The 14,326-nt window shown below is 35.4% G+C and overlaps 1 protein-coding gene across 1 annotated transcript in view; it reads left to right on the top strand.

The window, feature by feature from the left end:
- RYR2 (ryanodine receptor 2) overlaps positions 1–14,326 on the top strand; it is a 421,553-nt gene that overhangs the window by 350,027 nt on the left and 57,200 nt on the right. The window contains exons 78-81 of the mRNA XM_089529854.1: positions 1,279–1,382; positions 2,174–2,225; positions 2,627–2,680; positions 6,102–6,125. Coding sequence (XP_089385980.1) covers positions 1,279–1,382; positions 2,174–2,225; positions 2,627–2,680; positions 6,102–6,125 — 234 coding nt within the window. The remainder of the gene's footprint in view (positions 1–1,278; positions 1,383–2,173; positions 2,226–2,626; positions 2,681–6,101; positions 6,126–14,326) is intronic.

The raw sequence follows: 14,326 nt of genomic DNA, 5'->3' as shown, positions 1-14,326 counted from the left end.
GTGCAATAAAGTTAATTTGCACAAACTACACTTCTCTGCACTAATATGGACTTTTTGATCCCCAAACACATTTTTACACATGTTTTACAGAAACATGTTACGTGAATAAGTCTTGGAAATGTGAAAAATTGCTGGTAAATGCACAAAAATTCCTGTAATTTTGCCCAGCAGGGAGAAAACATTTTAAATTACTAATTCTTGCATGCAAGAAAGAAATAAGCAAAGGCTTACGTCACTAATACATGCACAACTATTTAATCCAAATAATGGTAAACAGCTAAGGTTGCTGTGGTGGCGATGTAACATGATATTTCATTATTTGTGTGTGTATGTGCCTTCAAGAGATTTTGGGATGGTTGGTGTCTCTTGTTACCGGTGGTTCTGGACTGGTACCAACTGGAACAGATGCAGTCTTCTCAGCTACTCAATATCAAAGTAACTTCCACACAGATTTTCACTCAAATGAGGGTTTATTGACTTTGTTGCTATTTACACTTTACAGCAGGCTACTATACATCTATACTCTTTCAGAGTCCATGCTAGAAGCTTGAATGTAACAACAGTCTTTGTTTTTTCAAAAGATCAACCTTCCCACCAAGTGGACACACCTCTTTCCCATGAAGTCACCATACTACACAAGACCATAACAATAATACATTTTGTGTATATTATGTCTCAGGCAATGTCCTTGAAAACTTGCTCTTCCAGGCCTAGACTTTCTGGCCTTCAACAGGAACCATTTTAAACCTTAGTTAACCATTGACACATCTGAACATTTTCAATACAAATTAGAAATATATTTTAACACACACACACACACACACACACACAAATAATGAAATATCATGTTACATCATGAATTTATTTATTTAGGTGACCTCATGAATTTATTTATTATTTAATTATTTAGAGCACATAAACTTTCAGTGGTTCTTGTAAGCCCATCCCATCTGGTGTTTTTTTTACATTAATCTTCAGTTGTTGAAAAAAATCACAGAAAAGTTGAATTCAAATGACGATTTAAATACTTATTTTAAAGTGTAATTTATCTCCAAAATGAACATTTTAAAATGTAATTTGATGAAAATTGAGCCAAGAACTAAGTCCAGAAACATGGGTAAGGTCTAAGGTAGCAGCAATGATTTTATGCAAGCATTTTTAATCTAAACTCTGTTACTTGGGAATTAACTTGAGAATTAATTAATGAGCATTTCAATTAATTACATTTATTAGATCTCAGTGACATTTCTGATTTGTTTTTCACTTTTTCTCCCACAGAAACCAGGAAAGGAGCCATCAGAGGAAGATGAATGCCTTAAGAGAGTTGATCCTTTGCATCAACTTATTTTACTGTTCAGTCGCACTGCATTAACTGAAAAATGGTGAGAAAGTAAAGGGGAGGATTTTTTTTTTTTTTTTTTGTAAATTGCTTTCTGTCCAAATTTGCATTTTAATACATCCTCCGTTGGGACATAGTTATGATGAGCTAAATGTACAATGGAGGAATAATTTCTAATGAGTTGGCTAACAGTAATGTTTTGTTTGTTTGTTAGGGCTTTAAAGGGGTTTGTGAATACAAATATCTGAACCAATTTTGAATTCATCTACACCTCTTAAAATGTTCATTAGTGAATAATGGAAAGTAATATGGTAGTTCTTTCTAATAAATTATTTATCTATAGTAAGGCAAGTAGGAAAACTGGAACTTTTTCTGGTATTTGGTGTATATATATATATATATATATATATATATATATATATTGTTGTTGTTCCCCTTTTCTCCTGTTGGAAAAAAAATCAAGGATGAAACAATACCAGTCTGTTCATGTTTTGCTGAAAACCATATTACAATCTATATAATAACAGACCAGATAGAAGAATGTGAACAGATTTGAAAATATTAATACTATTCCTCTAGGTAGGCAGGCAGGCAGGCAGTTTTTCTTATTGTGTGGCTGTGTGTAGGAGCAGTCAATCTCAGATGCTTAGGAGGAGAAATTTTGTGGTTGTTATCTTTACTGTTTCTCGATCAGCATTCCTTTTGAGACATATGGTCCTCGACTCAAGATCAATTGACATAGTAGTAAACACAATATTCTGTAATTTTAACAGGGCATGAAAAAGATGCTTTGTGATTATTTTTTACCATTGTTATTTCATTTCTATACCACAGTAAACTGGAAGAAGATTACCTTTATATGGCGTATGCTGATATTATGGCAAAGGTAAACATTTTCACAGAAATTATTTTTTCCTTCCATACCTTTTGGAGAAATTGCTTTATTTTGTAATTCCTTGTTTTGCTAATCCCAATGACTCATGATAATTGTCTTTTTAAAAAACAAATGGACAAGTGTTATGATTGCCCAAACTCTTCTCTGATTCAGATTTTAATCTGACTCCTTCCTCCCACATTTTAGGGCTACACAGACAGGAATATTTTTGCTGAATGGCATGCGTGTCAACATTTATTAATTCAATAGTTCTACTTTAGTTAGCCATTGGATATAGGATAATGTATAACTGAGGTGTATATATTATTTTGAGGAGAGTTTTTATCTCTGAAACAAATACATTTGAGTTTTAAAATGTTGTCTGCAAATGTGGTATTCCTTTTACATTTTAGAGCTGTCATGATGAAGAAGATGATGATGGCGAAGAGGAGGTGAAAAGTTTTGAAGTAAGATGATGATGATGATGATGATGATGATGATGATGATGATGGACTTGTTATGTTTTCTGTCACACATTATTCCATAGTGTCTAACTATTTACACATTTTTGGTGTTATACAAGTAAAATCAATTTAAACTATTTAGAACAATTTATAATTTAAAACAAAAAACGATAATTTAAACTGACTCAAAATAGATTAAACAATTTAAAACAAGTTAATAGAGAAAAATAATTAAAACAATATAAAATATAAAACAGTATAAAATCATATATGTATATATCTTGAAAGAAAACAATTACACTCCAACCTGGAACCAAAATGAGGCAAACAACAATACAAGTTGTCATCCCAAGGGCAAGCCATTCCACAAATGGGGTGCCAAAGCAGATTAGGTCCTCTTCCATGCTCTCCCACAGTCTATTGCTTCTACTGGTGACAGACAAAAACATCCCCTCCACCAAACCTGAATCTTCAGGAAGGCATATAGGGAGATAGACAATTGCTGTCGTTGTGTGCTTCAAGTCATTTCTGACCTATGGTGATCCTAAGGCAAACCTACCATGGATTTATCTTTGCAAGATTTCTTCAGAAAGGGTTTGTCGTTGCCTTCCTCTGAGGCTGAGAAGGTATGACTTTCCCAAAATCATCTAGTGGGTTTCCATGCCCAAGCAGGAATGTGATCCCTGGTCTCCCAGAGTTGTAATCCAACACTCAAACTACTACAGCAAACTGGCTCTTAGACAATTTTATTGAAGTGTTCTATACAATGTATTTACACTAAAAGACAAATTTAAATATAACATTTTATAGTGCTTTGAAATATACTGGTATGGATTTTGATGGATAAATCTCCATAGGAATTCTGTTGTACCTTTATTATGTTGTTGCTTAGAAAGCTTTATTTGCGACAGTAGTAGATACATAAACAAAACATCAAGCTACGGGCATTTGCAGTATTAAGGTGGCATTCTCTGTAGATCTTAAGGATCACAGGTGGATATTATTCAGATGTACCATAACTCAGCATGTAAAAGATTAGAGGTCAAAAACAGCACATAGAATAGTGTTCAAAGGGTAAGAGAAGGTCAAGCATGCTGGTACATAGGTACAGAGTATTTCTACTTACTTACTTCAAATAATATCTCCTTTTTTGAGTCAATATTGCCATGATCCGCATCATCGGAAACGTCCACAAATTATCAAATGAAGTCTCCTTTGATAGCAATTGTTACAGTAGTATACTTCTGTGGTTAGAAAAACATCAATGAATTTCATAAAGACAAAATACATGACTGGAAAAAGAAATGTAAGCCATTTCTGTGTCTATGGTAATCTCTGTTAAAAAAACAAAAACAAGAATGACAATACAGGCATTTGTTCAAACTAATCATTCAGACTTTTTTACTCCATCAGTCTCACACTTAAAAAACAAAACAAAAACCTTTTGTGGAAATTCCATATTCAGACCTGGCTACCTTCAAGACTTTTTGTACTTGTATGTACATCAATAGGCACTGACACTGTGAGTTCTTTGTTGGATGATGAAGTGTCAGAATCCTTACATATATGATGAATAGAATCTAGAAACAGGGCAGAATGGACCACTTTTCATACCCTGCAGAATGATTCTTTTTCACCACATTTCCCTCTGGCATTTTCTTTACCAGGAGTTAGTAAAACCCTAGTAAAATTTATACTTCTCTTTCATTTGTGTGAGCCCCTATGGGAGGATGTCTGAGACAGCCTATGCCTCTGATTATTTTAAAGCAGTTATTATATATTAACCTAGTAACTGGCAAGTTAGCAATCAAATCCAGTCAGTATATACAGTAGCTCAAGTCAGCTCTGAAATATAACTGCATAGACAAGGTTTTGGATGCATTGACTCAACTAATATTTTCAGAATATCTCCTTGAAATGCTTTATGATTGTTAATACTGCATGCTTTCTCTGGAATGCAGCAAAATCAAGCAAAATAGTAGGCAGGACATGGTGATATAATCCTATAACCACAGATGAATTAGTCATAAAAATGCATGGGATTATCTATGATTTAACTGCCAGAGTTGAGATGAAGAGGATAGTTAATTATTCAGGGTCTTTCACTGTTTAAGTGAGAAAGAGTAAAAGTGTTAGCATGTTCTCTCCCCTTTAGTATTTGTTCCCATTTAGTACTGTATTCATTCCCATTTAAGAACAATGATTCATGTAAATTTTGGTAAACTATATTGGTATGTATGCCTCACATATGGTCATATATTGAAACAAAATATTAAATATTTATACTAAATGCTGAAAACTTTATTTAGAATAGACTAATACTTCAGACAGTCCAATTGCACACAAATGCTGTGCTGCATGATCTCCATTATACCACTGAACTAGGCATATTCAGGTTCTTCTCCCCCTGTCCCTTTATGTGAGCAGGGGGAAGCTCTTTGGACATTCAGTATGAAATTCCTGTACATGGCTGGACACTTTCCTTCTATAGGAAAACATGATGTCATGGTGTAAGCAGCATGGGCCATGGATAGCAAATCACTTAATTATTTTTTTCAAAAAAATACAGACCATGCTGAGAAAGTAATTTTAAGTGCTAATTCCTGTGGTCTTGTGGATTTACTTATATAACTGAGAGGAAAAGGTTCACAACTTGCTCTCACTTCACTGGAAAAGTAATAGTAAACATAATATGAATGTGTGGCTGTGTCTGAAAATATTCATTAAAGTTATTTGATAGAAGTGTTGTTTTTGTAGCCATTTCCCTCTCACTGTGTTACCCCATCATCATTGTTCTCTATATCTAATAACTGTTGTCTTTCATGTATGTATATGTATTTTGGTCCTTGTTTGATTTAATCCCCTAGTTTATATCAGTCTTGTGAATATGTCAGTTACAAATCTTGGTAAAATACATACAATTTAAAGTCCTTATTCCAGAATGTCTCTAATAATAGTAAGTATTAATATAGTTAGAATTTCAAAAATGAAATAATTGTGTGATAGAAACTGCCAGTGATCAGGCAAGGAGAAGAAGTTTGATCTGCTTAAATTTTTGTCACTGGACCCAGCAGTGGCTGGATTATGTTTTATTTTTTTAAAGAAACATTCCTTATCTGTATTTTTTTCAGTAGAATATATTATTACTGTAAGGCAAATTTTAATTAATCATTTTATTAATGACTATAGAAATTTCTTGTGAGAAGGTTGAGGATATAATCCCAGGAGTAGTTTCAAGCTGACCTGTTTTTTCTTTCTTTCAGAGTTTGTATTTTAGGTTGCTACAAAATTATTTGATAACAATCAGTAATTAATTCAGACAGTACTATGTGGCTTATGTATTTGGTTAATCAGTTATCATCAGAGTACTTTGGACACATTTTTCTTATTGCTGTTTTACTTCTTATCCTCGCCTTTCCCTAAGGTCACAGGATCCCAGCGCAGCAAGGTAAACCAACATGTGTGTTTATGTGGGTCTAATTTTGTGAATTGGTTTTGTTAGACCCAACATCTTGGACAGATTTTCTAAGAAAATTTTGATACACTTGAGCCTTTTCAGTTGCAAGAATTGCCTTTTCTGAACAAATAATCTTAGTTCTTACCATGATTCCCACTACTGGAATTAGAATCATCTGCTTAATTACATGTTCCATGTGAAGCAATTTTACTTTTATTACCAACCATTTTCTAATACCATCTATGGATGGAGAAAATTCTGTTGTGCAAAATATGATGATGAAAACTCTGCAATTTGTGACCAAGAAGAAACTCCATTTTCAATAAATTGTAGTATATATGGTTGCTTATTTGGATTTTGATATTACTTACTAATATCATGTTACAAATAATGTGCTATTAATTTGATTTATAGACTCAAATATGTACTTCATCCCAGGATATTGTAACTTATTTGTTAACTACTATGATCAGAATTCACTATGGCAGTTACAAATCAGTAACCACTATAGTTACTTAGCTAAATAGTGCATCTTCTTCTGGCCTACCTCAGTGTTCACTTATCAGGCAGCTTGTAAATCAGGGATTTGTTCCTCTGTTGATCAGGAAGCAGGTATCTGATGTTCCCATCGTTTCCCATTATTGATCTGGTTTGTGAAAGCCAGAAGCAAGATCCCTCTTGCAGCTTTCCCTCACACTGGAGATTGCTTGCATGGGAATGCTGGTCAGCTGCTTCCTGATTAACAGGGAAACAGACCCCCATCAGTGCCCATGGCTGCTACCTGGTTAGTGGCATTGAGAAACTTTCATTGCTTCTATGTATCTGCTAAATTAGGGAATATTTAGGGATTGCGAACATGAACTTTTCATGAATGCATATCTTCAGGTTATGCATTCTTATCTGCCTGAGTACATTCTGGAGTTTATGTCTTCATGCAAATTTTCATCAAACTCCAATAATCATAAACCTTAGATTTAAATCATAAATAGTGGTAGCATTTTGCAAACTTTTGACTTCCAGTTTTGCATAACTTATAAATGGGTTACATACATAAAAAACAGCATCAAAGATGAAGCTTAAACTTGTACTTCCTTAGCCCCGATATGGTTGTTGTTAATTGTCCTTGACTCGATCTTGACTCATGGCAACCTGTGTATGAGACATCTCCAAGACTCCCTTACTTCCACTGCTTTGTTTAAGTCCTATAAATGTATACCTGTGGCCTCCCTAACAGAGTCTATCCATCTGGAATGTCATCTTTCCTGCTTTCTACTACCCTCTATCTCTAGCTTACGACAGCCTCAATTTGATCATCTTGACTTCTAGGGATATTTCAGGCTTGATTTGTTCAAGGACCCATTTGTTTGTCTTTTTGGCTGTCCACAATATCCTCAGCACTCTTCTCTAGGACCATATCTCAGCTTATCTATATGTAACAATGAATACAGAATGCAGAAGATATCTCTATTTGAAATACAATGGCTAACATTTCCAATTCAAGGCACTTCCATTTGGCCTAGCATCAGCTCTAAGAGTTTTCACCAAAGTATTGGTGCTAATCATAGCATATCTGAGGCAAAACAGGTGTATCTGTTTCTTTATTTGGATGACATATTAGTGAAAGCAAAAAGTCTACAAAAATCTGTGTTAGATCTCAGAATGATGCTTGTTTAGAAAGTCACAGCTTCTTAGTAAAATATAAGAAGAGTCACCTGATTCCAACAAAAATTATAATGCATTTGGGTGCAGAGAAAAGGAAAATGAAGTTGAAGAGCGTGCTTAAAAGAGTTGACACAAATGAGATCAATGGATAGAATGTACTTAGCAAGGATGCTAGGGTATTGACTCCAACATGTCAGTTGATTCCTTGGGCAAGATTTTCATAATTTTCTTCATCCTCATTGGTTGTCAATTATAAAGAGAAGACATCTCATAATGTCAATTTCCCCGTATGTTCTAATTGAACATGAAATGGTGGTTGAAGGACAAGATGGTCAACAAGACAGTTCTATTTGCCCTTCAAGAGAAGAAACAGATTACAACAGATGCCAGCTTGTTTGGCTGGGGACCCCACTGCAAAGATCAGTATGCACAAGGAAAATGGTTGACACTGGAAAAGTTGTTGCATATCAGCTTGCTGGAAATGAGAGCCATGAAGTTGGCATTGATTAATTTTTCTGTGCTGGTAGAACACAAGAACGTGCAGATTCACACAGATTATGTAGCAGTAAAAGCTTATCTATGCAGTCAGGGAGGTTCATATTCTTAAAGTTTGATGGCAGAATCCAGGAAAATATTAAGGTGGGCAGAGAAGCATCTACAGACATTGACAACAGTGCATGTGCAAGGTTTGATGAATGCAATAGCAGATTACTTGAGCAGAAACAAGGTGCTACCAGGTGAATGGAGCTTGAATTCATATGTTTTTGAGATCTTGCAAAGGAAGTACTGCAATTTAATAATAGACCTTTTTGCTCCTGGCAAGAATTTCAAAGCAAAAAAAGTTTATTTCAATAGAATGGTAGGTACAGAAAAACAAAATGCATTGTCAGTGACATGTCCAAAAGTTCTATTATATGCTTTCCTTCTCTTTCAATTATTTTGTATGTTTTTGTATGAAATATTTTTTTTATTTTAGTGTAAACATATTGCTCTATACGTTATAGAAATAATCCAATTATTCAGAGAGTGCTATTGAAAATAAGACAGGAGAAGGCACATGTGATTTTGATTGCTCCTTGCTGGCCTCACAGGCCAGGTTTTCCAATGTTGCTGGAAAATATCTGTGAGCATCCCATTCTGTCTACCTGTAAGGATGGACCTGTTGTTTCAGGGTCAGGTGTCAGAAGGAAATCCACTCAGAATATTTATGAAAACAATTGGGAGACATTTCTGAAGTGGTGTGCAGAGCATTCTCTGGTACTGAAAAAAGGAACAGTGCAAGATATCCTGTTTTTTTCTGCAGGATAGATTGGACAAAGATTTGAGACTAAACACTCTAAAAAGGCAATTGTCAGCATTGTATTCAGTTCTGTCTGATTCCAATAGACCATTATCTTCACATACACATATTAAACGGTTTCACCAGAGGATGGTGAAGAAGGGCTGGAGAAATACAGACTTTCAATGCTGAGTTGCAGGAGCAAAGTCTGCAATGAAAAAATACAATGCAGCAGCTTCACCAGTTATCCCCAGCATTGTTTTTAAAAAGCAGAGATGTATATATTTGATCAACAAAACTGAAATCATACGAAAAGTGGAGACTCGTGAATAGAGGAAAAATCATCCCTGGATGCATTTGGAAGGATCTCTCAGAATACTCAAAATGTTTTTCCTTAGAAAATTCAAAATGATTTTGTTTACTTAGGCAAGGCTAACTTAATTTGGTTGTTTCATTTCACATGTGAATATTGTTATTATTAATTTTTTTTTGGTGGGGAAGAGGTTTGCTAACATATGCAGAAATTTCCTTCCTTCCTTCCTTCCTTCCTTCCTTCCTTCCTTCCTTCCTTCCTTTCTTGTGGTGCAAGATCCTATGCATATTCATTCTATATTATTTGTATCCTGATACAACCCCCCCCCCCCCAAATTAAAATAAAACAAAACAGTGCCCAGGGATGTATCTACTTTGTTAACCGGGGTATACCTTTATTGTCCATCTATTTGAATCATCTACCTTTTGCACCATGGAGATCCCGTTATCTGACAGGTCACTATGTGAAGTCAGTCTTCATGTTGATTGCCTTTTTACTGTCTATACACAATAGTCAGTCCATGGTCACAGAGTTAGGAAATTTTCATCTTACTCTGTCTATTTCACATCATATTATAATTTGAGATACAGATTGTTATCTCCCTGGAAAGAAACTGTAGTAAGATTCATTGGCATATCATCTTAAAATGCAATATTTGTGAGACATTTAAATTATCATCTATTTTATGATCAACTGATCAAACATCACAAACATCAATCAACAAACATCAATCAATCAACAAACATCACAATAAATCATCAAATTGTAAAAGTAAATAATAGTTAAAATTTCACTTATAAAATTATATTAAAAATAAAAATAAAATTTAAAAGTATGAAATCATTATAAATGTGTGAAATTATTATAAAATTTTAACAGACTAAAAAATATTATGAACTTTTAAAAAACCATCTTATGCTGACAGACCATTGCTGCAACGCAAAAACTGGCAACCCTTGTTGTTATTACTGGGCACTGGTCTGCCAGCAAATAAGATAAAATTCATCAGTTCTTCCAGGAAAACGACTAAGAATTGGATGAATAAAAATATTGTGATAGCCATAATAAAAAGGACAATACAACAATACATGACCTATAGTCTCCACTGTACCAGTTCTACAGGGGCATATGTGCAGATCATAGGGAATATTATTGTATCTCCCTTCCCATAAGGCTGAAGGTAGAACATTAAACTTTGTTAACGTGAATGCTATCCTATGTTTTGGAATGGTTAGAAGACTCAGATGGTTAGCTAACAAAAAAGCATTGCCAATGTTTCTGGATCAGGGCATACAGTGGCTGCTTTTACATGTTGTTGCAACTCATTATCTATAATTCGTTGATGTATTTCCCATTTTGCTTGCTCATAGCCCATAGCCAAAATGGTGGTGTGTGAAAAACCCAATTTAACTAGTTTCTCATTCAGAGTCTTATTCCATCTGGAGAGAAACCCATCAGACAATATCAAAAGGGCTATTCCTACTGGTGTGAACAACATTCTGAGCCAAAAGTTAAGTACCCATGCCTGTGATTCAACTGTCATTTGACCTGTCTCCAAATATAGGATTGCATTAGGCTGGCTGAAGGGATGTGCTGGCCTACTTTAGTGAAAAAAAAAAAGGATGTAAGTGCTATGGCATTTATAGACTGAGCTTTCCAAGAACCTGAGGACTGAAAAATCACTCCTAGGTACTTATAGGATCTTACTTGTTTAGTTGATTGATCCTTTATTTGCTAATTGTGCATGCCCCATTTCTTAGTAAATACTAAGACTTTAGATTTGTTATAACTGATTACTAGCTCTTTGGCTTGGCAGTAATTATCAGAGCTTTTAGTAATTGTCGCATACCAAAAGAGTTAGAGAGAGAAGTACTATGTCATCTGCGTAAAGGAGAGTTGACAGGAGTCTACCTGCTAAATTGGGTGGATGGAAATTTAAGCCAGACAAAGTTTCAACCAGAGAATTAAAATAGATGTTAAACAAAGAGGGGGCTAACACACAACCCTGTCTGATACCCGTGGATGATGGAATGGCCTTAGTAAGGTGTCCTAGCCTATTACATCTGACTTTCGGACATGTATCCATATAAAGACCACTAATCAGAAACAGCAGACGTTTATTGATATTGGATGATTCTAGTTTCTGCCATAGTCTGTCTTGGGGAATCATGTCAAAGGCAGACTTAAAGTCAACAAAGGATGTGTAAAGAGCCCCCTTGGGCTTGGTTGTATATTTATCAACAAGGTGTTGTAAAATTATACCATTATCTCCTGTAGAGCGACCTGGCCTAAAACCTGCTTGCTCATCTTTCAAAAGGTTTTCATCTTCCATCCAAGTTAATAGTTTTTCAAGTAAATGGTGTGCATACAATTTGCTAATAACACTAGACTAATTGGCCTATAGTTTGCTGGATCTGATCTTGTACCTTTTTTATATATTGGATTAATAATGGCAAGTCCCCAGTCTTTCGGTATTAATCCAAATTGGTCAATGCATGTTAAAAGTATTGCAAGAATTGGGGCCCACCAATTCCTGTTTGTTTTAAGCATTTCTGGGGGGATGTTATCAAACCCTCGCTTCATCCATGAAAGGGTTAGTATTGACTTTTCATAATTTGAAAATAAAGAGATAATTACAAATAATGTAGTCCCATTTGGCTTTGCTGAAGATTTCTCAGCTCTTTTTTATAAGGGTCAGTTTGGGTACTAATTCTTGTGGTCAATATTTTAACCAGACTCTCAATTGATGGTGACAGATATCCCACTGTGGACTTGGAAATAAGCCTCTATAAAGCTAAGGCATTAAAACATTTGAATTAGCAACCATATGTACACTTATTTGAGAATAAGGCTCACTGTTGTTTCTTCTGTTAAAAAAATATATGATAAACTCTGTTGATGCCAAAATGCCATTTATTTATGCTAATTAAATTAAATTATGCATTTTGTTGTCAAAGCAGTAAAATATATTTAGGTATGATAAGTAGCTTTCTGTTTCTCCAGAATCTCAATTTCCCCTCCCAGATATAAAGATTAGAATATAAAATACCCACCTCATAGGTTTAGATTTCTGGAAATTTTAGACATCCAAATTTGGACCAGATTTCACAAATCCCATAAGATATGAATTCATAGAATCATAGAATCATAGAATTGTAGAGTTGGAAGAGACCACAAGGGCCATCCAGTCCAGCCCCCTGCCATGCAGGAAATCTAAATCAAAGCATCCCTGACAGATGGCCACCCTGCCTCTGTTTAAAGACCTCCAAGGAAGGAGAGACTATCACCCTCCGAGGGAGTGCATTCCACTGTTGAACAGCCCTTACTGTCAGGAAGTTCCTCCTAATTTTGAGGTGGAATCTCTTTTCCTGTAGCTTGCATCCATTGTTCTGGAATTGTTTCTGTGTCACACTTTGTAAGGATTAGATTTGATCACTGGCTGTAAGACTTACTCTAAGTGAAACAACTTCCATTATATTGGGTTGTACATTTTGTTTTATTATTTAGTTTATTTTTTCTTTATTAGAATAATCAGATGTATCTGAGGCACAGAGCCAGAAAGCTTTACAATATCCACATAGATGTTTAGAAAATACTTGTGCAAAAAGATGGTTTCCAAGGTTCTTTTGTGAAAAATTTCAAGACTAATGAACAGAGAAAGAAAGGAAGAAACAATAGGTTTTGACTGGGGTCTTGTAAGAAGAATTTTAATTAAGATGTTGCTCATTATTAATCTCTAACTGTATTCTTTGCTTCCTTATTCTCTAGTTGTCTTCTCTTTGTTCAAAACTCAATTTTTATCTGATATGATCCTATTTAGCCAAATTATGTTCTGCTCAGTCCCAAGTTCAAATTTATGTCTTTTTTCATTTTGTGTATCTTTACTATGGCTTGCTGTTTGTATACTCCTTCCCTCTGTACTCCCAAAATATTTTCCTTTAGGTTTTGTTCACCTTGACCTCTGGCCTGGTATCTCTGTGTATCTATTAGCTACCACATCTGGTTCACTCTATGCATATTTATTTAATTATTTTTGTACCACCTTTCTCCTAGTATGGGACCCAAGGTGATGAGTATAGATAATATATACTATACATTATAGATTCAGGCCCTTATTGACTGTTTTGGTGTTCCTGATCCTTCAGTCTAGTAGTAGGGTCTCTGGCTTTGCTTCATGAACGAAGATTCAGGCAGAACTCATTTCGTGCTTTGTATAAGCACGTTGATGACTAAAAAGGCCAATCCGGGATAAACAGGTCCGGTTGCAGAAAGCACAATGGAAAGTCTTGGGTGATATTTCCGGGTTGCGGTCTTTCTGTGTTGTTGTTTCTCTTCGAGACTCATTCGGCGTGAGCTTTCAAAAAAGGATGCAGCATTGTGAATACTACGTCTCCATGCCTCCCGATGTGAGGCCAGGGCGGAACATTGTTGGTGATCAATTTGGCCGAGCCTGAGATATTGTTTCAGGGAGTCCTTGTATCTCTTCTTTGGGGCGCCCCTCTTACACTGACCCGTGGCGAGTTCACCGTAGAATACTACAGTGGATCCTTGTTATACGCTGGGGTTTGGTTCCAAGATCCCCGTGTATAACAAAATCCATGTATGCTCAAGTCCCATTAAATATAATGACATAGCAAAATGGTGTCCCTAATAAAAAATGGAACATCAAGGTAAATTTATACTTTTTTGGAACATTTTCAAACCGTGTATGCTTAAATCCGTGTATAAAAAATCCGTGTATAAGAAGGGCCGACTGTATTATTGGGAGGCAATGGCCCTTCATCCTAGAAACGTGTCCTGCCCAGCGCAGCTGCGTCCTCAATAGCATGGCCTCAATGCTGGTGATCCCTGCTTGCTCAAGGGCAGTAGTAGGGTAGTAGGGTAGTAGGGATGTAAATACTTTACTATTTCATCTTTGTATGTGGGGGGAAATAATTA

The sequence above is a fragment of the Sceloporus occidentalis genome, unplaced genomic scaffold (genome assembly GCF_023333645.1).
Source record: "Sceloporus occidentalis isolate IW3139 unplaced genomic scaffold, rSceOcc1.0.p SCAF_6, whole genome shotgun sequence".
NCBI lineage: Eukaryota > Metazoa > Chordata > Lepidosauria > Squamata > Phrynosomatidae > Sceloporus > Sceloporus occidentalis.
This window is presented reverse-complemented; position numbering and strand designations above follow the sequence as displayed.